Source organism: Strix uralensis, chromosome 4, assembly GCF_047716275.1.
Source record: "Strix uralensis isolate ZFMK-TIS-50842 chromosome 4, bStrUra1, whole genome shotgun sequence".
Classification (NCBI taxonomy): Eukaryota; Metazoa; Chordata; class Aves; order Strigiformes; family Strigidae; genus Strix; species Strix uralensis.
In genome coordinates this window covers 14,336,166-14,361,003 of record NC_133975.1, presented here as the reverse complement: position 1 = coordinate 14,361,003, position 24,838 = coordinate 14,336,166, and the positions used below count along the sequence as shown (strand labels likewise).

General features: G+C 38.5%; 1 protein-coding gene across 4 annotated transcripts in view; it reads right to left on the bottom strand.

The window, feature by feature from the left end:
• EVC2 (EvC ciliary complex subunit 2) overlaps positions 1-24,838 on the bottom strand; it is a 76,884-nt gene that overhangs the window by 34,866 nt on the left and 17,180 nt on the right. For all 4 annotated transcript variants that reach the window (XR_012628633.1, XM_074865750.1, XM_074865752.1 and 1 more), the window contains 6 exons: positions 23,966-24,075; positions 22,776-22,838; positions 17,629-17,763; positions 15,933-16,084; positions 5,076-5,400; positions 1,361-1,600 (listed from right to left, as the gene is read on the bottom strand). Coding sequence is in view for 3 of the 4 variants with exons in the window: in XM_074865750.1 (XP_074721851.1) it covers positions 1,361-1,600; positions 5,076-5,400; positions 15,933-16,084; positions 17,629-17,763; positions 22,776-22,838; positions 23,966-24,075 (1,025 nt within the window). In the remaining variant the exon portion in view is untranslated. The remainder of the gene's footprint in view (positions 1-1,360; positions 1,601-5,075; positions 5,401-15,932; positions 16,085-17,628; positions 17,764-22,775; positions 22,839-23,965; positions 24,076-24,838) is intronic.

Here is a 24,838-nt window from a genome sequence, read left to right as displayed (position 1 = left end):
AGACATCACCAAAACTTCTTTCACTTGCCTTAGCTTTTGCTAGCTGCTTAGCTTTCTTGCACGCAAGTGCTTGCTCATCTGTATCTGACAGTGGCCCATGTATGGCTTTTCTGTAGTGAGACCTGACAGTGTATCTAATTTTAGGAGTGGGCCTTAGATGTTTTGACACCTACTTTCCAGATGTTGCTTTTGAAACTTCAGGCCCTCAACCTTTAGGAGCACAACAATCATATTCTTCTCTGAGAAGCAACCAGAAGAACAGTTCCCAGAATTTCTAGAATCTAGAACACTAACTTTCAACACAAATTCGAGTGAAAAAGAAACCCTGGAGGAAACAACTCAAGCTATTCTGTTGCAAGAGGCTTAAAATGTAACTGAAACCAAAATTGAAGTGCTGAACATACTCATCAGCATCCCCAACTGCATGAGCTAGAGATACTCAATCTTCAACATGAAAAACCACAACACTTTAGACATACCACAATTTCAATAATCTACATATTTGGATCGGGGGGCTCAGTACATCTTCTGAAGTATGGAACAGTACTTAAAAATGCCTATACAGGCAGGTCTCCAAAGGTACTTATTCATTAGACAGTGTTTGTTCTGTTTTAGAAAATGCCATTCATAAAATAGATTTAGGCACCTAACTGTTCTCTGAGTTGCATAAGTCCCTTTATTTGGGCTGAAATTAGTTTTGAAAATGGCACTCTAGCATTTCTGTACTATGCTGAGGGCCCCATTAACACCAGTGAGGTTAGACCTGGAACCAGAAGTTTGCCATATGAACACATATCTGCACTCAGACCATCCTATGGGGGAGGTCTTAGGGGTAGAGTTGCACCAACAGAGCTTTCAGGAGCTAAGCAGAGCCCCAAGATGTACAGATATATCAAAATATTCACTGCAAAACTGGGGATTTATATTACGCAATTTCCCACTGCATGGTATAGACGTGCTTTCAAACTTCTTTCTTCTGCATGATACAGGTGAGCTACTAGTCTTATTTTCCCTGAGCAGTAAAGACAAGCTTTAAGCACTTGGGCACTTTGGAAATATTACCCATGAAAACAAAAGTCAGCACTAAGCACATAATGTGGTGGCAAATACCTCTAACTCACTGTTGTAGAAAAAGGCTGTGAGTATGCATCAATATACAGTTGTTTAGATGTCTAGATGTGCACAATGATGGCATTATACTTTTAAAAATTATTCCTATGAAAATTAGTTATAAGTGTGATAACATATGGATAATTTATTTTAGAATTATATGAGTGCAGATATTTCCTGAAACATTCTCAAAAGTTACTGTGAGTTTGTATGCCATTACATTAGGTTAGGAATGGAGTTATCCTACTACCTGTATTTTAGAGTAATCTTCCACTAATGTTTTAGCTGCTTCCAACTTCAGTTCTCCCTTGAAAGTAGCATTTGTTATCTGTGTAAAAAAGATATTATGGAGCTCCTTTCTCTGGGTAACAGCCAGTTGTCTATAAGCTTTTGCAAAATATTCCTCCTGCTTTACCAGAAGGAACCTCTTCAGGCGATCCTGCTCCAGTCTGTGAAGTCTATCCAGAAGACTTCTGTATTCTAGAGCAGGCTGCAGATAAGAGAGAAATAAATAAATCTGAAGTGATTTTCAGTATTCAACATAAAGTATCAGTGCTACTAGCTCATACATATTTTACATGTACTCTGATTACTGTCATTTTAGGTTTGAATGGAGGTTAATACTAAGTCAAGGTACACTTTCCATGGTTTTCATCAGTTCTGAATGACAGGGGTTGTACAGTCGTCAATCTCTAATCCAGATAACATTTTCAAGGCCTAATGAACTCTTTTTAGAATTTAGAAACATTACTTAAGATAAATGATACAAAACTGCATGCAATTCAACACAAAGATGATATACAAAATTAATTTCTTAGGTTTCATGAATCCTGAAATCCTATTAAAATTGAATAAACTCAATGAAATAACAATAAGCATATATTTTAAAAACAGTATAAATTAGAAAAAAATAGTCTATTACAAATCTCTGAAAGTTCTTATTATTGGCGGCCTACTTTATCTATTGGTTGCTGCAAATTAATCCAAGAGCATCGTTTCAGAGTTACAACAATGGAGTAGAATTAAATGGCAATTAATTTAAAAGCTTCTTTGCAAGAAATACTTTCTCATAGTTCTCCACGACGACTTACATATTCATAGTTTTAATCTCAGATGGCATAAACTCATTATAGAATTAAAACATATATGTCCCACAGAGCAGAGAATGCTTCCCATGCCAACAGAGCTAGCTAACAGTAGTTAGGTCGGCCTTGTTCTAAATTACATAGTATTTATCTGGGGAGAACTGTCCTCTGCACTGAGCCCTGCCGACACCTTATCCCTCATTCCCAAGAGGCACACTGTAGACAGCAAATAATTAATCAAAAAGGCAGGGAATATACATTTTGTGTTTTGGCTGAAGAGGGGAGGAGGTTATTACTGCATCTGTTTTTCACTGCTATCTCTTGGATATCGGTATGCCTGCTGCCAGGAGTACAAGTGTGGGCCATTCCTGGCGCTTCAGCACCTCCTTTTGGACCAGGTTCCGTGGCAAGTACAAAACCAGGTCCTTTCACAGAGGGAAAAGTGAACAGCAAGACATTACTACATGACAAATGGATCAGGACAAGTGCTGGATTTGCCTTAATTCTTTGTTTGATTCCTACCATTCAGGATTTCTGATATAAACCAGAATGAACCAATACCAATGTATTCTGTGCAAAGAAAAGCCACTTTGCTGAGAACATATTCAGTGCAAGTTCACATAGTGAGTTTCCAGTCAGGCCTCTCTCCCTTCAAAGCTAGGATTTATATCAGAGAGATCTTTCTTAGTGTTAGACGTCTAGTCTAGTCTCCTTCTATAAACAACAGAACGAAGATTTCTGCAGAGTACAATTCACCGCATCCTTAATAAGATGTCCACGAGTATCCCTTCCTTGACTTCTCCTTTGACTTTTTAGCACCTCTAGTTCAGGATAATCATATTCTAGATATATGAAAGTTTCCTAGAGTCATAATTTAAAATTCACCTGGAAACATCAAAGAAATTCAACTGGTTCACAAGCTTTGTGCCATCAACTTTCTCCACAGAGCAGCCTGATAAACCAAAGTTCTTCCTGAGAACTGCAACATACTGTAGTACCTTTGATGGGTCACACTCAGCAAAAAAACTTCTTTTGTCAAAACTGCAATCATGAGTTGTCATAAAAATCCTTAACAATTATAGGTATATGATATGCAAATAACAATGCTTTCTTTTAAAAAAAATTAAAAAAAATCAACCGACCACAGAAGGCAAAAAACTTTGTAATGTCTACAAAGAGAGCATACACAAGCATGTATCAGGGAATATACTCATCTAAGTTATTATATTCATAACATAACTTGTTTTGTCTCTATAATCGTACTGAAACAGACAGCTGGAAACTCAACAGCATCACATTCAACATCCATGTATTCCAGAAGCAAAGCCTCACTGGGAAGTAATGAACTGCACTATTTATTCCCACCAAGTCATCCTCTTAATATGAGTTACAACATTAGACAAGCATGAAACATTAACATGGGTATTTTAGCATTTTAATCTTACAGAGGTGAAATAGTCAAAACCTAACAGAAACCTCTCCAGACATATGAAGTAAAAAACAACAAAAAAAAAAAAAAAAGAAAGCGGGGGGGGGGGCGGCCAGAAGGAGGGTCAAAATCAGTTTTATTGTAAACATTCAATATACTTGAAAAAAGACAGGGAAGACTGGAGCATAATTTTGTACATGGGATGTCGGACTGGTGATCCAGGCTCTGTTTCCAGCTAGTGACGACCTATGAAATCCTGGGTAACGATAGGTACCCATTTGGACAGAGATCTCTGAAAGAAAGTGACACACATAACCCAAGCTTTTACTTAGAGGGAGACTAAACTTGTAAAGAACCATGCTCTGCCTTAAATTATTTATCTCACTATTATCCAGAAGCTATTTCCAAGAGAAGTCCAATCCCTACTCTACCTAAAATATAGATTGTTCTGCTTGCCTTCACTCAGTTTGGAAGAAATCGGCCTTTGGTTGTACTTATATCCTCATTTTCTTCAAAATATAAATATTGGAGGCTTTTTAACCAGATCATAAGGTTCATGATGCAGAGAGTTTGTTCTGCTCTGAACGTGCAAAATACTTTACACAGTGTCTGACTGGAGTTCTTAGGCACCGCTGCAGTGAAATATAGTAAATAAAAATACACCACTTTGCAAGGGTTTAAGTGACTATAAAAACAATTAGGGTAATGACAACCTTTTGTTTTCAGGTGTCGCAGATTCTCTTGAGATAAATTAATTTTCTGGTGAAGTAAAACACAGTTTCCTAATAACAACTGCCCAAATTATGACACAGGAATTTTTGAACACAGAAATTGTACAGCTTTTCTCTTACAATCATAGAATAGTTTGGGTTGGAAGTGACCTTTAAAATCATCTAGTCCAACCCTCCCTGCAATGAGCAGGGACATCTTCAACTAAATCCGGTTGCTCAAAGCCCTGTCCAACCTGACCTTGAACATTTCTAGGGATGGGGCATCTACCACCTCTCTGGGCAACCTGTTCCAGTGTTTCACCACCCTCATCATAAAAAAGTTATTCCTTATATCTAGTCTAAATCTACCCTCTTTCAGTTTAAAACCATTACCCCTTGTCCTATTGCAACAGGCCCTACTAAAAAGTTTGTCCCCATCTTTCTTATAAGCCCCCTTTAAGTATTGAATGCAATAAGGTCTCCCTGGAGCCTTCTCTTCTCCAGGCTGAACAACCCCAACTCTCTCAGCCTTTCTTCATAGGAGAGGTGTTCATCCCTCTGATCATTTTTGTGGCCCTCTCTGGACCCACTCCAACAGGTCCATGTCTTTCCTGTGCTGAGGACTCCAGAGCTCTGTACTCTCCTAAGAGGACAGCTCCGCCATTCCAGTCTAAAAGAGAAATCATCTATATAAAAAAACCATGTATCATGCAAAATATCTTGATTTTATACCAGATTTACCTTTTCATTCATTTTCTTCATTAATTCTTCAGCCTCTTCATTTGCATTTCTTGCTTTTTGGTGTTGAACCTCCATTTTCTTCTTAGTTTCCAGATTACATTCCGCTGTTAAAGCTACCATCTTCCTTTCATACTCCTCTTGAATCTCTTTCTCCATTGCAAGAAACTGCTTTTTGAAAATTGAACTCATCCTCTTCTCCACATGAGGAAAGAGGCTGTGACTTAAGACCATGTTCTTCATCATCATACCAATCACTTCTTTACATATCTGCATTCGATATGCCTCCAGATCAGCATCTGCCCGTGTCAGGCTGGCAACCTCCAAGCTGCAGAAAAGCAATCAGGACTGTTTGAAATCATAGATTACAGGAAATTTCTATCAGAAGACAAGGATATCTAGATTCATTCAATACTGGGTAACTGAATGGCAGTCAGAGAAGTGCAGGGATATCAAGGCCTATGAGTTTACTAATCATGATAGTAATCCTTCGAATATAAAGCATGGTAAGCCAACTTTTACTACAGCAACTTTAAAGAAATATGTCCATTATTGCATTTCCATTTTAGACAGAAAAAGGAAAAGCTTTTCTTTAGAACTCAAAACATTCCCTCAGTTTAAAAGCAAATAAAAACCTCCCACAAAAAAACCCAAACCAAAACTCTTTTGGGAAGCAGATGAAGTGAGTATCTGAATAGACTACAAGTTTCACTGGCTTTGTAGAACAGTTCTAAACTCACTGACCCATCCACACTAATACATCACTGCTTCGTGTTCTGCACGGATGTATTCCTTCTCTGCAGGGAAGACGGGAGATTGTTTTGGTTATGTGTCGATACAAATAAATTAAAATAGCTGATGTCTCTCTCTCACGAACATTAACAGAATTCTAGAAAAGAGATTAAAACCAGAGGGAAATACAAGAGTCTTTTACAAAATGAAATAAATGTCATGTTGCATAGGAATACATTCTCATTTATCTTTAGAGTTAATTAAATTGCAATGATAATTACTCTCATTTCATATAGTACATAACTACTGTAAATTCTATAGCTTTGCGTATTCTGAACTCAATCCAGGATTGAAGCATTAAGTGGGTTTTGCCCCTGCATGTAAATTTACATGAACACACAGCACTGTATGCTTCTGTGTGTGGATTAAGTATACAAGAATTTCTTTGTGACCTACAAAATACACTTTTAAGAGCTTAAATACATTCTTTTTTTCAGTTAAGCTACATTATTGGTTTGATTTGTTCTATAGCCAAATCTTAGAATAAATTTCCAATGCATAGCAAAGGTCTTTGCAAGATTTGCAAGATATCAGAATGATACTACATCCAGAATGGTATATATCAAAGCATGCAAATCTATAAACATTTTTGTCAAACAAATTTTCCTTTCTTTATGTAAGCAAATAAAGTTTAACTGAAAGTAAGTCAGCGTTATATTATTATTACTGCCCCTCTGTTAAACACAAGAGATGCATTTTCCGCATTCAGAAATTAATGGGATGGAATTAAGTTGTTTTCTTATAATGACTCAAATACTTGAAGCATTTAGGAGACATTAGCTTAAGCTATGATAATCTACCACAAGGAGGCAGCGAAATTTTTCTGTCACGGTCTCTCAAAACCCCAGAAATGCACTGGCGATGCCCACACTCATCTTGGTGATGTGCTCCATGGCTGACTGGTTCCAGCTGCAAAACCTCCTCCATTTCCCCCATCTTCCTCCCATACAGGAGCAGAAATCCCTGTCTCTGAAACATTGTGTGTCTGAAAGACTCTTCACAGTAACATGAAGATCCTGTAAGAGCTAATGTTTTCTATAATGTCCTCAAGACAATACAACAACCCAGCTTCTCTGTGCTGCCTGCAGATGGATACTGCAGGACAGCACCTGCAGGTGCATAGCCTTGGCTGGTGGTCAGCTACATCCAGTCGAGTTCCCTGACACCCCGCCGGCTCCCTCTGCTTGGGGAAAGTCCTTCTCACTCCAGGACAGGGTGACAAACACAGAGGCCAGACGATGGCAAGATCAAGGGAACAGGACGCTGAAGCAACACGTCAAATGGGCAGCGCAGACGTGTATTTTCTTAGTCTTCCTGTTTTACAGAAGTCCTAGGACTTCTGTTCATATAGCCAGCTAGTGCTATACTGTTTACTTATGACAACTTAAAAAAAAAAAAAGTGTTTCAGTTTTGTACAGATACACTTAAATAAAAAGAAGGGTCCAGAAAATGGGAGCTTTATCCTATAACATTTCCCTAATGACTGTCAGGCAGTAGTGGTAGGAGGCTCCCCTTTGTAGATTCACCAATTCATTGTTAGCCTGTAGAATTCAAGCCACTGGATTTATTTTTCTGTTTTAATTCGTGTTTCAGGTCCAGTAGCTCTCATTTAACCGAAGTGTATCTGTCTTTTGTGAGAAACATCTCATCTTGGTTTTCAAGTATCCCCTAACAGAGAACTAAACAACACTTTAATTAATTCTTCCACTTGACAACTCCTTTAAGACTTAAAAATGATCACCTTACTCTCAGCTTGAATTTGCTTAGTTACAACTTCCAACTCTCTTTGTTTGCTAGAATAACAGGTTTCTTAATCATTATTTTTCTGTTCTTCATGTGGGCACGGGTCACAGCACCTACTAACCTTTTTTTACTGGGGTGTGAAAGACTGAATTCCTCATCTCTCTCCCTGGAAGGCAACACCTTACAGCTCCACCACATTGATGCATAGCTCATAACACAACATTTCCTACCACAAATGCAGAATTTTTTTCAGCATGCTTTGAAAAAAGATTAAGCCACTCCTCACCCACCTCCTTACTTGTTACTTTTCCAGTCTTCTTCAGCAGTGATCCCAAGAATGAAAGCCCAAACTACACACCATCACAACATTTTCTATTGTTATCTTTCCCTCAGTCTTCCCCCAGCGTTTCTTCCTATTTATTGCAAGTCATTATAGACTAGGCCTGATTTCATTTTGAGCAAGATTCCCATGCTTCTCCTCACTCAAAGAGAACTATGGTACCCAATTAACTCCACTCCTCAGAGATCATAATGTCAAATGCAGGCAGAGCAATAGGTGTAGTTCACCTTACACTCATGTGTCAGCAAGTGATGAGGTTGTTAAATCTCAGCTGTATTTAATGGGCAACTCTCACCCTCCATTTTCCTAACAACACATCAGTGAAGAAGGCAATGAAGCAGTAGCAGCATGTGAACTGTTCCACCAATCCAAGGGAGAAAAAGTAATTACAAGCCATGGCTCTCTCAGGTCACAACCTGGCAAAAAAAGCCAGGTCATTACCTTTTTTCAGTGGCAGCTGAAGAAACACGGCATCTCTAAAAATTTGAAATCTACCTCCCATGTGATGTGCTCTGCTTCTGATCTGCCTCCTCCACACAGCAGCCAGAGAGAGTGAGACAAGCTCATCACATGCACCAGAAACCTTGCTTCAAGCTCTTACTCCAAATGAGAGGTTGGGGGCAGCCTTAACAAGCTGCATCAATACAGTCTCGGAGTCTTAGACACCAACAGTCAGTACAAAACAGGAATTCTGTACATATAATAAACCAAATGCTTTCAGACACAAGTCCATGAGAAGAGCAATGCTTACAATCATCCAGATTAAATGTGCAATGTTTTGTGACACCTAGGAAAAAAAAAATCCTAACCCGACACTGTGCCTTCTCAAACCAAGGCAGATTTAATAAATTGCTTTAAATGCTCTGCACTCTGCTTGTTACAGCAATTCATGTTTAAAAGGTCTCACATCTCTTCCTGAGCATATTCAACATAATAGAAACATGAAAGCCAATGAAGTACAGGTAGCAGATGGCAACCTATTGACGAAAAAGATCAAAGCTTCTGTTGGACAAAGCATGCAGAGATAGGATGAGGACAGTACAGAAGGTAAGTGGTACAAAAGTGTGGGGGAAGGAAAAGTGAACAGACATGTAGAAAACTAAGCTGCAAACAGCAAGGGTAAAGATTTTTCACTCACTTGAAGAGGAATTAAAGATCTGTCAGAAGACCTGGGAGGGGAGAATCCCAGACGTCAAACACAGAGAAGCAGAGAGAATGCCTGAGCATCTGATATCTTCCACAGACCTAATAAGAGAATTCAGGAAAGCAGCTAGTGTCAGGAAGGAAACAACTACATTTAATTTTAAAAAACCACACCACAAAAAAGGAAACCTCTCATTGACTACAAAATAACTGTGTTTCTAAGTCTTATTCAAATTCCCACGGAAGAGATTTTTGAACAGTAGAATATAATAGCAACGGAATGTAACAGTCCTAAAATGAACTAAGGGCTTTCTGACACCTTTTTAAAATGAATTCAGAGTTTATAAAGATAAGATACTACTGTGACACAACTTTCTGAAGTGTAAAGGGGAGAGAAACATCAAGAAAACTCCCCTTCAGTGACACTTTCTCACCAAAACATAAAACCTCACCATTTTCAGAGACTCTTCTCTCAACTGCAAATGGAAAACAATTAGTAGCATGCACCAACAGCATCCAGAAGACACCGGAGCCCGGCGGTAGCCGTTTCTGCAAAAGCCTTCCTTCATGATACACAGTGCTGCCGAAAAGCATGTAACTTAGGGCCATTTGTGGACTGTTTATGTCTCCACTGTCCAGACACCCTGCAGCAGCCATGACCCAAAGCACTGCGGCACAGCAGCTGCACCAACTGCTGCTGGAGAGGGGAGCACAGCCAGGGATGGACAGACAGACACACAACTTCCCCCAGCCCAGTGGCACCCACTGCTACTGCCTGAGCCAGAGCAGCATGTCTCCTGCACCCATGGGCGCAATGCCAATGGGTCAGCTGAACTGAGGAAGGGAAAAGGAGAACAAAAAAGAAGTGTTATGGTCCATGTTGCCTTGTCAAACTTCAGAGAAGTGAAGATGGAGAGAGTGTTGGATAGGGAGAATCATACAGCCAAGACATGAAACAGTATGTGCTAGGGCTGGCTGTAGTCACAGTGAGCAAAAAAAGCCAATTCAAGTATAAGGGGCATCAAAGACCTTCAGTTGCAGATGTGGTTTGTTTCCTAAATCATCCATTTACTGAGGGATTAATAATACAACATCTATCAGTTGGGTTGTGTTTTGTTTTCTTGCTTGTTTTGGTTTTTGTTGTTTTTTTGTTTTTAATTGCTGTGTCAATGCGGACCCTGCGCGCAGTGTCGCAGCTTCCTCCTTCCCATGCTCTCCTGCTGGGTCCAGTCACAACACAGATTGCAAACACTTCAGGGCAGGGATTTATGCAGGCTGCAGGAGACCAAACCTGTGCTGAAGTAGAAGCACAGGTAATGGCATGAGGTCTGAATGACCACCAACAGCTACTGAGTGCTCAAATTCTTCAGTCCTCCTGTGCTGGAGCAGGATGCGTTGCCTTTCCCTGGTCTCTGCCCGCTGACAGGCTGGATGCAGCCCACCTGTGTTAGAGGAGGACTGAAGATGCCCTGTGCTACACCAGTAGCTGTACTGGCCTGCAGCCAGCTCTGAACTGGGAGAGTTCATCCATCAGTCCTGCGACCGTTAAACAGCTAAGAGCAAACTCAGCACATCTGAAATGTGAGCTTATAGAGAATACAGGACATCTCATCAGTAAATAAAACTGCTAAGAAAGGTATGTGATGATTATCTAAGGATGCTTTCCCATAGATCAATCAGGTTAGGTTTAGCTTTCCAGAAAAACCCAAGATGCTGACAAAACCAGAAACAGGATTCTCATGATATATAGCCAAAGACTTAAAAAAGAACCCACAGAACTGAAAAAGATGATAAATTGAGCTAGAGAGACTAGAGGCTCTTCAGGGAAGAAAAAAAAAATAATAAAAACCTGCCAAAAGTCTAAGCACTAGATTTGGCAGCAGTTTCACTATCAAATTCCTTTAACTCTCCACAGCAATACAAAGAGAGTAAAGGTATTTAAATTCTTAAATTAATCTGTTTAAAAAACATTTGAAAAATCCTGCATTTAAGAGACTGAAAACCTCTGCTTTGGTTGCAGAAAGTATGAAAACTGATAAATCAGTGACCTTCAGAAAACCAATTTAAAAAATACAGCTAGATACAACACAGCTGTTGCAACAGGGCTCAGACAATGTTATTTCACTGAAAAACTACTATGCAAAAAGAATGTAAAAAAGACTCTCATCCTGCTTCCAGTGAATTCATCACGCATTTTGCCACTGATTTTAAAAGTACCAACTTCAGCGTGGATAGTAACAAAAGCATAAATAAATATGGCTATATGCATTAATGCCTGAGGAGCTTCCACCTTTGCTGTGATCTACTCAGATGGGGTGAGTAATCAGATGACAGAAACAGCAGGAGGTATCAATTTTCTTTCAAAATCATATGGAATAAAGCATCACTAACAGCACTGCTCTCAAAAGCAGACTGTTTCTGGATGAAATAAATTATTCTGGGTGGACAGCAGAAATGGCCCACCTAATTCTGAACACGATTTCCTCATCGGAAAACTGCCATTTTTTGGATGAAGATATGTATTCATTAATTTCAAATTACTTGTTTTCTTCAGTTCCCCTGTGTTACGGATCCTATCACCTATTAAGCGTTTGAGTTTCTCTGATGGAAAAAAATGAATAGTTTACACAACTGTCAAGTTTATAACAGCATTCATAACACAGAACTACAAATGCAGGGTTTGGGGTTCATTTTATGTGACATATCCATGTGACTTATTTATTGTTGTATTCCTGCAATGTACACATTGCACAAAAACAGAGCAATGAATATGCCCTCCCTTCAAAAATTCTAAAATTTCCATTACACTTTTAAAAAGTTATGAAATACAGAAATTTAGCACTTTTTTTTTTTCGTACTAACAATGTAACTATTTCTCACCATTTTCTATGCAGGAATATTCAGATTAAGCGGCTATGACAATGTGATCTTTTATTTTTACTTTCCATTTGAATTCAGGGTTAAAAAAACCCCACATTTGCTCCCTAGCAAATTACATTGAGATGTACAGCAAGAAATTTACATTTAGAAAGAAAAACTGAACTTCTAATATGGTAGTAAATTGTTTTTGACTTTTCTGTCAAGATTCTCTTGAGACAGTTTGATCCTGTTCTCTACTACATTGGCCTCAATGCCCTCTACTATCAAAAAAAATTAGCTGCAATGCATACATATTACTTAAGTGATTTCCCAAAATAACTGGCAGTATGTATTGTGTATCAGCAAGCAGGTTCAAGTTCAGCTAGAGCTTTGCCAAACTCAAGGAAGCACAGCTGTACAAAATGAAGATGAAAAAGAAAAGTTGTAGTAGTGGAAAGCCATTTAAAGAAATTGTCTTTAACGCATCTGTATCTTTCAAGACTATGAGCATGGTCAGACTTCATCACATTGGACACAAACCCAAACTTCTCAGCTCTCTTCATGTTCTGTTCTAGACATACAGAAAGAGACCCACAACATTTTGGAACATGACCTTCTCGTGTGCACGTCAGATATGCAAATCATATAGCTTCTTCTTATTAGCATTCATTGCCAATGGGAAATATTCAGGAATATACACAGTAAGGAACCTATTGAGAATAAAAGTCAAGCTATTTTGCTGCATAATGTACATCAAGGATATGACTTATTAAGACAAAGCTCACAAAATGAGTAACTAAGAAGCTTCCTTATGAAATATTAAAAGTATGTTTTGTTCTCTAGCCAATCCTCCTGACATTGCAAACTGTCTACATTCCAAAGATGTCCCTGTCCATAAATATTGAACACATACTCCTAATGTATTTGCTAAACAATTTGGCACTGTCACTTCGTAAAAGACATTAACTATTAACACAGTTTTACATCATAAAGAGGACAAATAAATTATGTGGCTCTTACTTTTCCAAGTAATTTTCTCATTTGTGTCTGGACAAAAGAATAAAGCACCAGAACGATTCCAACTGTGTTTACCATCACAGTGCAATTTGAAAAATAATGTACCAATTACACTGGCAAGCTTATACATATGTCACAGAGAAAATGACACATAGCTGCACCAATACATGCAGAAGCAATTATCAAACTAGCATACAAGCAAGATGTTGTTGGTTGGTTGAAAATATCGAAAGTATCAAAAGTTCTCTAACAAAAAACCCTTTACTTTTGCCTCCCCAAATAATAAAAACCAGGATTATGATGCTAAAATCCATAATGGTATACATATGACATGAAAAAATTGTGCTCAAAATACAAGCCCAGTTCTTATCCTCAGCATACTGCCGCTTCTATAAGACAATGCAAACCTAATTCCTCAGTTCCTTACGAGAAAACCCGGCTATTCTATAAGGTGACACTAAATGTAATAAACCAAAATACAATGTTGTTGAAAAACTAACTGTGACCACAATTAGTAAAATGACAACATTTCATTCAAGCACAGAATCCATTCAAATTGACTACAATTATCCATTAATAAATTACAAATGCACAATCTTTCTTTTTCCCATTAAGTTTTGCAAATTACTATCCTTAAAGCAGGTAATTCAGTAAAAAGGATTACTTCATTCTGGTTTTACTCTAGATCACTGTCATAAAAGCTCCTAAGGCAATGGTACAGTATTTTATCTTTGTCTTTGGAATCAGCTAAAAACCTGGATAACGTACAACAGTTTATTAAGTACAAGACTAAAGTGAAACCTTTAAGGAATATAGACCAGAAATTAAAGGACTGCTTTGACCCAACATGCAGAGTGAATAAGGAATCAACATTAAGAGATGAGAAAGCATGCTAAGCTAAATATCATATGAAAGTGTTAACAATGAGAGATAAAACAAGTGGTGTGCTATAGCTACTGAAGAAAGCACAAACAATACTGCATGTATCTAATATAGGTGTTAAAGTAATGCTGTAGCCTTTTTCACCAACCAGCTCGCAAGACTGGGATTCATCTCACTCACCTTCAGAGCCCTGTAACTGAGCTAACCAGCCCAGGCTCCAGGCTTTAGAGTCAGTGGGTGCAGGAGCCATACAACTCATTTTGTGGAAGTCTACTTGAGGATGAGAATAATCATACCCTAGAAGTGCCCTTTTTCACCCCTGAGTAAAAAAGGGAACTCGGGTCAACTTGGTGTAGGACTTCACATTGCAGAGATCCTCACTCAGTCAGATAAACTGCACCACCAGTAAGAGAGGAGAGGAACAAGTATGTAGTAATTGAATACACATATTCAATGAGTGCCAATAAAAAGAGGGAAGGAATAGAAAAAAATATGGTAAGTGGATCTGTGTGTCACCTCCCAACAGTAAATGAATCATGAAGGTCCAGTTTAAAACTACAAGAAATCAGAAAAACTGGGATAATCTAAATAGGGATTAGGAAGCACCCACTGCTAACAGGTTGAGGCTGATTTGAGCCCTTCACAGTAACATCTATCACCCTTTCAATCATCTTTCATAGCAGGAACCACTGTAACTCTGGATGCCTCTGTGGTCTATCTACCATCCTCATCCCAGAAGATGGAAAAGATAACTCAGAAGGTGAAGAAGGTTAGTGACTGTTTGCTAATGGGCACCTACTTTATTCAATGCAATGTCTACCTCCTTAGAGGTAGAGAAAACAGAAACTGTGAGGAAAGAAGTGGAAGCAAGAGAGACTTTTGTGCTAACTGCATAAGAATATTAAAAAAATTTAGCCCCTGGATACATACTCAAACTAAGAAATGAATCCTGTTTTATGGGTTTAGAAATAATCCAGTTATAAAAATAATCCTATCCAAAGGTTTGCAAGAATATTTACCTTTCTAAACCATAACATATCTGAAGATAGTCCAGCGTTTTTTTGGTGTTTTGTTTTTTTTTTTCTTTCAAACTAGGTAGATATTCACTATCCCTGAAATAAATTAATACTAAAGTGAGTTATAAAAATGTTTGATCCTGTTCTTCTTAATATTCACATAATGATTTTCAGGATAAGTCTTCTCAAAGCCTGAGTTTCTATATAGTTATAAAAGTAAGGACCAATGTGCAATTTACAGAGATAAGTATCCCAATTATCAAGGAAATGCAGGAAATAATAATGCTGTTAGTTACCCTTTAAGAAAGAAAATCAGTTCCATGGTCCTGTAACTTTTCCTTTTCAGCTTCTACAGATTTTATAGTTGCATAACACTGCCTGTAACGTGACTTTACAGGAGCTAATGGTAAGACTGAACAAACAAAATCCTCTCTGTCCTCACATCAGATCTTTTATCAAGTTCAGCTGAAAAACAGATGACCTTTAACAGCAACATGCTTCTGTCAAACAGCCCTGACTAGCCTTTCAGCAACATCAGTGGAGTCCCTCTGTCCTACCCAGTGGTCCCTCTGATTGCAGCTACACGGTATCTTTCCAGCAGCACTGCGAACTGTCGAGACTCTGATCCAGGTGTTTCCAAAATATGCTGCTAAACAGCAGTGCTGGCACCCAGCAGGGGCTCTCTTTTCTAGGACAAAAGCCACCTTTTTGAAAGCAGAATGTATTCAGCAATAGTAAAACACACCCTTTCAACATTTTCTTGTACACAGAAAAGTTTCCCTTTACTTAGTGAACCACAGAGAGGCAAAACTAGATGTTCACTTGGATTGGAAAACTTGCATGCCAAAGGCCTAGATGGAGCTGTGACTTCTATAGGTGAAGCAATATGAAATATGACAATTTTCAGTTCCCACATATGGCTCTTTAATATAGCTTAAAAACTTAAGGCAGTTCAGTCATATGTGTAAACAGACACTATGAAAAAAAAAAAAATCAAAGGGCAGATACTCATATTCAAAGGTTCGGTTGAAGTGTAGTAAATATGATGTAATAGCAGTGAATTCTTACTCTTCTAAAGCCTGAAGCATGTTCCCAGATTCTTCAAAGGACAGAATATCGATGATTTGGTCGTTCATAATTATATCTTCACTAAAGAGATCACCTGAATTAAACTGAGAGTGCTCCAGTTTGTGATTTTGGCTCAGTTCCTGACATATCTCCTGAAAAAAAAAACCAACAAAAAAACCAAAAAAGGAAGTAAACTTCAGATTATGAAAAAAATTGACACTGAGAGTCTGATCTAATTTTATTGCAGTTAACACTGGATGAGATGGTTCCTACTTATCACCAAACTGTACAGCTGGAAAGGGTATAAAGAGATTGTGCAATTCAGATATGTATCTGAAATCAAATATACTATTTTTGTTTCAGGCTGAACTTTTTGTATATAACCAATCTGGAATACAAATAAAGAAATGAATGGAGAAGACTGGAGACTCTACATTGATTTCGGTAGGCTTGTGAAAGCCTTCTAGGAGATTATCTTCCACTATAAACTTTCTAGGCCAATTTTTTAAAAATTGCCGTGGTATACAAATTATATACAGCAAGATTACAGTATTATGAGGTGAACAACATGAAAAACTAATCCTATCAATGATGGAAGTGATTCAGGTAGTTTGCAGTACAGTGAAACTCCCTTGAGACTGAGGGCTGATAAAATTACTACACAAAAACCCCACTATAAATATCTGATGCTAGGAGCAAACTGGCCCTTTTTTATGATTTCATTATCACATCTTTTTCTGTAAGAAGAAACAAGGCACACCCTTTTCATTTAAAGGGATTATTTTTTGAGACCTAAAAGAAATAAAAATTTGTTGATGGATTAATCGTTAACTGCAGAAAATACTGTTGCAAATGATTTGTGAGCTTCTCTGGTCAGTCCAGAATGATGGGAGATCTACCACAGTTCAAGCAGAGGAGGGGTTCAAACCTCTGAGTACACCTCTCTTGGAGGACTGCTCCAATCACTGTAATATTCTGATTGAATAGCTCCCTCCCATTGAAGTTGCTCCACTTTACATAAATACATAAATAATTAATAGAAGCAAGGGCTAGAACATGGGCCAACTTGATGAATATTTATCAGACGCTGTATTTTCTCCCTCTGTCCCAGTATGTACTGAAATACTTTCTGCAAACTGGCACAGCTTGGATAATGAACACTGAAAATGCTCCATCCCCAAACCCAAATGTTTCGCTTAATCACTAGAAAGATTAATGCGCATCCAAGGAACTAAGAGACCTAAACTCAAATCCCTATTCCTGGTAATCAGAAATACAATTTGGATGCAAGTCTGCTGTGCTCAAGGTGAGTGGTCTACTCCCTGGGCAACTGTTTATAACCCACAGACATCCTCCCTCTCATTTTGAAGGATAAGGAGGAGAGAAGGAAAGAAGGAATATGAAAAGAAACTAATAGCCAAGGGGTAATCTCCCCCCAGTTCAAAGCTAACACCCAGGTACTGACAGCAGTTCTTTTGGCCAAATTATCATTCTTATGCTCCCCTCTAAATCTGATTGCACTAAAGATTGGAAGTTGTAGAGATTACATTACCTACCAATGCAATCCATCACTTGGTGGCTTTTTATTTACCTTCAGAAACTTTCTAGGCAATCTGTATTAGTTAGCAAGTTATATCATCAGATATGATCAATGAAAAAATTTAAATAAAGTACTATTACAGAGAGTATGACTCACCTGGTTTTTACTACGGAAACTCCATTTTAGTATTTGGGTTCGGTAAACAATGAAAAAACCAGCACATGTCAGTACAAGGGAAACAAAAAAAGCAATGAAGAACCCTGAAGCATGAATGGCATGGCTGTACGAAACCTGAAATTAAAAGACCATATTATTAAAACTACATTTTAAATATATATAAAGATCAGACTTAAAGACTGTAACTGTAAGCAACACAGTAAATTGTTTTTAAATGGCTTCACACAACTTCGGGGTTTCTCAGCATTAAGTTGCAATTACTATATTTTTATTAATATTATCAAACAACTGTCTATTTTCCATAGGTTTTCAAGTCAGCACGGTTCGTTATGTTCACCTAGTCCAAATTCCTATGTAACTCCAAGCAACAGAACTCCTGCAGACTGAATTTTAGGTGCTGTGACCTGGCTGTCCTGTACTTAATAGCCTGTTTTCCAGTGTTGCATATTCTAAGTTTCATTCAAATTGATGGCATTTGATGTTGCTTGGAGGCTCCGAAAAGTCAGTCTAATGTTGGCTACCTTTAATTAATGGTCATTTCTCAGTTCAATAAAACTGAGTAATCACCACAGGGAAAAAGCACCAATAGGAGCTCAGAATAAATACATAACTGACAGTTGACAAAACCACCCAATGCTGCACCCTTGCAGTTTCTGCATGAGCCAGAGTCAGAAAAGAATAGCAGGAGCACTGGAACTCTGAGCCAGCTAACAAACTTCATAGGCCTTTCACTTTAGCTCTTAATTTAATCTTTAAATTGAATTGCATTAAAAATTAATTTTTACTTCATGCTCCATGTAGCAAAAGTTAATTCAGTATTTGCTTAGTTCTTTGAGATCTTTGGATGACAAACAGCACAGCTATTAGTATAATGTTTCACCACAAACTAATCACTCTGCTGGGCCTAGAAAGTGTAAATAATTAACATGTTGCTTGCAAGCTTGGGCTTGGTCATCTCTTGGAGCAGAAACCTGAGAATATTCCATGCAGTCAATGGTAATTCTGCACAGGAAGTGATAATCCAACATGGTCCACAATTGACAAGGATTTATTCCAATTTAACAGTAGAATTTTATCCTTTAACTGCTCAGTTTTTCTCTCTCCATTATGTTTTTGTACATGGAAAACTCTCTAACTGAAAGGAACTACTTCACGTCAGACTTAGTTGTTTCACAGGTTCAGCTCCTCAAAGCTGCTGGAGATGCTCAGTGCTCATCGATTTCAACATGATTTCAGTTGAATTAGACAATGATGTCTGTATCAAGGAGATCATCAAGATGTTAATACAGGCTACTATTTGGCATAGCTCCAAAAAGAAGATCCAAGTACTTCACAGTATTGTACGTGTAGAATCAACAATTGCTCTGACTGACAGAGGTATGATTGATTTGCTTTTTGGTTTCGCTTTGGTTTTTTATGTGCTTAGTCTAAAATAATGAAACCCTTGAAGTACTTTGAGGTTCACTAAAATGTTTTGGGATTAAGTATTTATCCAAGTAAGCCAGCCATGAATTCTTTCTAATACCTTTCAATACCATTAAATTTTAAACAGAAACAAGAAAGAAAAGAAAAAGAGGAGCAACTCATTAATTTCCCGGTTCCATGTGTAATTGCTTGAATGTTTTTTTCTTGATGTAGCTTCTGACTGGTCTGGCCAATTGCTTCCATCATGCTCCCCTGTACCATGGCCAACCACTAAGGACACCCAGCACATCTACATCAGCGTCAGTACCAACTCTCTTCTCCTCTGACTCTGCACTGCCCCTCAGTTCCTTTCTATGAGCTCAGTTAAAACTGCATCACTTCGCATCAAAGTATCTTCATTTTTAAATTTATTTGAAAGATGATTATGCAAATATTAAGTAATTCCCTTCCCTAACCCAGCATTTACTCCCTTCACAGATCAAAAGGGTTTAGCTCATACCCCTTCAACAGTCGCTGAGCCAACAAACATCTGTGCGTGACTTGGAAAAAATGCAATTACTCTAAATCAGTCTGCTGTCCCCAGCTTCTCTGCTTGCACTGTGTGGCTAAGGGGGCAGATCACAGAAGAGTTTCCTTGAGCTCTGCCACACCAAGGCTCTGCCTGAAGTCCCACCACTTTCAAGGAACAGGATATGCTGTAGATAATACTTAGGAAAAAAAATGCTGCTTTGGAACCACTTCATCATTCTGAATTCACACATGTCTGAATTCACTTGCATTTGTCCAATTTCCAAGCACTCTGTGAAATTTAGGGATCTCTCTAGTCTTCTGGGGAAAGCAGGAATCTGGTGATGCTATGGGTTCAGTGAAGCTGAAATGAAGCTGGTTAAGTCTGGATGGAGAAAAAGCACTGTCTAGGGAATGATCCTGTGCTTTCTAAGTAAAGTAAAAGGCGAGACCTATGGCAGGACAGTCAGTCTGCATCAGGTCAGGCAGTTCTGTCAGAGGTTAAGCTCAGATGGAGAAAAATGGACAGGGAATTGTCTGTGTTTTTATACTTAAAGAAGTATGGGTTCTGGAAACACTGTCCATGTCACTGGGGAGCTGTAAACTGAAGCAGGAAGACACAGCAGGTACCTAATGGCATCTGAAAGCATCACAGCAGATGGTGTGGGACAGGTGCACGAGTCACGGCGTAGGACCAGTGCTGGCACTGCAGGCCAACCTTCAGACCACTGACACACCAATGAGCCTCAAACCCTATATCCTAAGCTAACTTTTTAAGCCATTCCAATAGCATAAAGGGGCATTACAGGCCCAAGTTTCTTTCAAAAACTGCTGCGCTGCTACTGATTTGAAGGATGCTGAGGGAAGCAAGTCTGGTAAAAATCAGATCAAAGTAATTATTATCATCCATCTCATGCAATGTGCTTGGATGGGAGAACTTCCTTTTGTCTTTTTCACTACAGCTTCCCATTCAGCATCAAAACCACTCAGCCGAGGGCAGAGGCACACAGTACTCACAGCCCCTGAAGCGCTGTGGGAAGACATCTGGCATGGACACTCAGATGAGCAACATTCCTATTTTTTCATAACCCACAAAATTACCTTGTCACAGACAACCAAGCACTTTCTTCCAGAGGTACAGAAGAGAAAATCCACAGGGTTTGTGAAACTTTAGAACAGTAGCCAAGTGTGCAAGCAAACCAAAAGTGTGCAAGCAAGAAAGCTGACAGGATCAACTTAGCACAGTACTGCCATGACTATGTAATTAATTCTTCTTTTTTCTATCCTTAAAGTCAACATTTAGTATCCACTTAGTCACACATGTGTTTGCTTTACCACATCCATGAACAGGTTTAAATAAATGAACAGATTTTAATAAATAAAATCTGAGATTGAGAGCATTCATGACAGCTGAAGATACGGATGAAATACAATACATCACACCTTTTTCAGCAGATCATAATTTCCTTGCACAAACTGATTTCATTCTGAAACACTTTACGCTTGGCCACAGCCCAAAGGCAAATATTATGCATGTGAAACATGATGTGTTCCATAATTTTCAAGCTTTATTTCTGAAATATTAATAGTATTCTCCACACACCTTTACCACACATTTTAATTACAAAACCTGTTCATTTAGGAAGTTCAAACACAGCTGAGTCAATTTTACCAAACTATGGAATAGTCCCCAAGAACTTGTTGAGGTCTAACTATCAAGTTCAAGTTGGAAAAAACCCACATTATAAAGGTATACTATCAGTATAGTAATAGATTGCAGGAATTTTCACAGTGCACTGAGACCAATGATGTAGCTTACAGTCTTAGCTTAGACATCACCAACTGCTGCGGATCAATTCACACTGAACTCTACAGAAAACCATTCATGAAGCTATTTTTCTAACCCAGTCAGCTACTGCATGGCTTACACCTTTAAGAATAAGAGTTTCCAAAAAATACATTTATGACAATCCCAAGCATAATTCTTAGCTATGCAAATGTTCAGTCCTTTTAAATCCTACTAGATCTTTATCCAGGAACAATGAGTTCTCCAGCTCATGTATAGTTTTACTTTATATCATGTTTAATTCTGGCTTTCATTTTAACAGAATGGGCACGATCTTCAATTATGAGAAAGGCAAGTCTTGACTTACATCTATTACACTAATAGAAGCTCAGGGGGCAAGAGATCCCCAGCAAAAGAGAATACTGGAACTAGAGGCCCCTGTGCCCAATATCCAAATAGACTGATTTTAAAGGTGGAGAGGAACTCATGGGACAGGCCCATGGAAGGAATGGGGGGTCTAGTTCCTCAGGACCTCTTCAGGCAAGCCCCATCCACATGAACTTCAGGTTTCAAATGATACAACCACAGCAAAAATGTTCTGGGGTGAAAAAGCTATTTTCTTCTGTCTGAACACAAATAATCACAGTGTTCTTCCCAGCCAAGCCACTGCTCCTTAAAAAAAGACTCCTTGCAACATAGCAGCCTGCCAAAGTAATGAGGGGTTAGGGGAGAAAAACAAGTTTGGTGAAGAGATTACTCTAGCAATGGAAGTGATGGATGCAGTGGGGAGTTCTCTGATAAAAAATTATCTAGAAGAATAACACTTTGCTGCAATCAATGTAATTTTGAAGGTTTATTTGGCCTCTTAGAAACCATGTTAATTCAGAAGCCAAGAACAGAAAGTCATATTGGAAGGATGACTAGTTAAAAAACAAAAGACAAACATAAACTATGCCTCTCTTACTGCAGTTTTATTTCTCAGGCTCCCCACACAGCTATTTTCTGATTTGTGTATCAGCATGATACAGAAACCTTTTCTCAATAGGTGAAAAACAGCTCTACCCTTCTGGAAAGGCAAAAACCTTTCTCATGGTCAACAGGAGCAGGTGGGCATATCCTTCATCACAGTTCTCTGTGCCTGGACAATTCTTCAAATGGAGAAACATGGCTAGGAACATAATGGAAGTTTGTAGATTTTCCATACTAAATATTGCTGCTTTAAGACTATTTTGACTCCTTTTTACTTTCTCTTAAAATCTGAAAAGGCAGAACTTGTGTATGATTAATAGCCAATAACTGAGTGATGAGATACAAGTATGTAAGTACGTCCTTAGCTCCTAGAATTTAATTTAGATTGTCCATAAGTTTAAGCAGGAGAGTCAACCTAATACCAAATCATAGAATTTACCTTGGTCTTTTCTTCTTCAGTTATGGTGAATGATGCTGTCAATGATATGAGATGTGTTTTATTCTGAGAGATACAAAAATATTACATGTATTAAAAAAAACAAGCAGAATCCACTGGTAAGCAGCCCAGTCTCTAGAAAAGCCTCTCCTTCGAAGATAAGCTGTACTTCTCAACAAGCTTGAAGCTGAAATAAATCTGATAGGAAAATGCACTGTACTTAGAGGTAACACTAACAGACACAGAAGCAGCTGCTCTATGCAATACACTCCCCTTCTAACGACACAGAGGCATATTGTGATGCTCACAGAATTACGTTTTTCTGTGCCTATAAAATCTGGGTTGACTGAAAATGCACAGAACAGGAGCCACAATCAGTGCATACATCTGTACGTCTATACATCCCTGTTTTTTGAATTCTTGCTCTCTACCAATCTAGTATCACTCTTGTGCACATTAAACATTTTTTCCTCTAAACAAAAGAGAAACGGCTGAAACGAAAATACATCTGCAGGTTCTAATTACATGCAATTATGAAAACCACAGAAAAAATATCAAGCCATATTTAAGAATCGGAAAATTCTACTTTGGAAAAAAACACTTGTCCTGCCTCCCGCTGAAACCCAGTCTAACAACTCCAGTGTTAGACCAGTTTTCTCAAAGCCTGGTGCAACTGAGTTCTCAAAATTTTTCAGTAAGGATGAAGATTTCTCAGCTTCTCTGAAAAATCTCTTTTAGAGCTTCACAACTCTCATAATAAAAAAGTGTCTTCCTTATAAGCAAGGAGGTTTTCCTTTGCTGCAACTTGTTTTTTTGGTTAAAAGAAATTATTTTCTGATAAAAATATGGTAAAACTTTCAATCTCTCACAGACTATAGGAATACACATATTAAGTATGTGAAACATCATTATTTCCTCCTGGATACACAGATAAACTTGAGAGAAATATAAAATGTAGAATGAAAAGCTACAGGACAACACACAAAGATATTTCACATATTTAAGGAGGTCTAGGACTTCCTAAGCTATGAAGAATAGCTCATGTAATTATAAATTCATGGTAAACTGATTCAGAGAGCCTAAGAACTTCATTTCATTACACGTAGACCTCAATGCTTAGGCAGATAAGAACCACCTTGGAGACTTTTTTTATAAAAATTGTGAAAAGCAAAATAAAATTGTAAAGGAAATACCTGTGATAAACTCCTGAAAGTTAGCTTCACTGGCAGTGTCAAGACCCTGCCATCCCACATTTCTTTTGCATCAAGAAGTGCGGAGTAGTTGATTACAAAGTGTTCTCCACCTGTTAAAAAAGAGAAAAAAACCCAATTGTGTAGACGAAGCAGGTGAGGTACATCTGTCAGTGCAACAGTGGTCTTTAAGTAATCGTGCCTGCATTTCCTTAAACACAAGAGTAGCTACACCGACTTGCAAACAACCCAGTACAGTTGCACATCTTTTTTTGCACAACAAGACTGGGTGTGCATCTCTGAAGAACTGAGCACCCAGCTGAGCTCAGCTCCAGTTACAGATGTTTGCAAAATTTGAAAAGCAAGTTCGGTATGAGGAAAACATCTGAGGAGCTTTTTAGGTTCCCTTTTAGACTGTGCTTCCTCACCAGCAAAAATGCTCTCCTAGGAACTGTGACAGGTGCACCTGCCCAATGAAAACAGGGCTCCTTGGCTGCTGAAGTGTAGCAGCTACTGGTTGACTTTGTTCTCAGGGCTTCATGGTAGTTGGGGCCTTTGGCCAATGGGAGCCGCTATTGACTTGAGATCAGATTCAGCCTGGGTAGTTTGGGATGGGATGTGGCCTAAGGAAACTCCTTGAGGTGACTTGGGTCAAGACACTGCCCTGAGCAGGTCCTCGAGGTTGAGAGCCCTCACTTGTTAGGTGAGTGATAGAGCATTTTGGGTTGTCATTAAACCCTAGGGAGTGGTGCTTTGTTCTGTGTTTTGGGTTGTCATTAAACCCTACAGAGCTCTTTGTTATGTGTTTTGGGTTGTTGTTAAACCCTTGGAAGTTGTTCTGGTCTCCTCTCACAGACATTCAAACCTGCAGTTTGT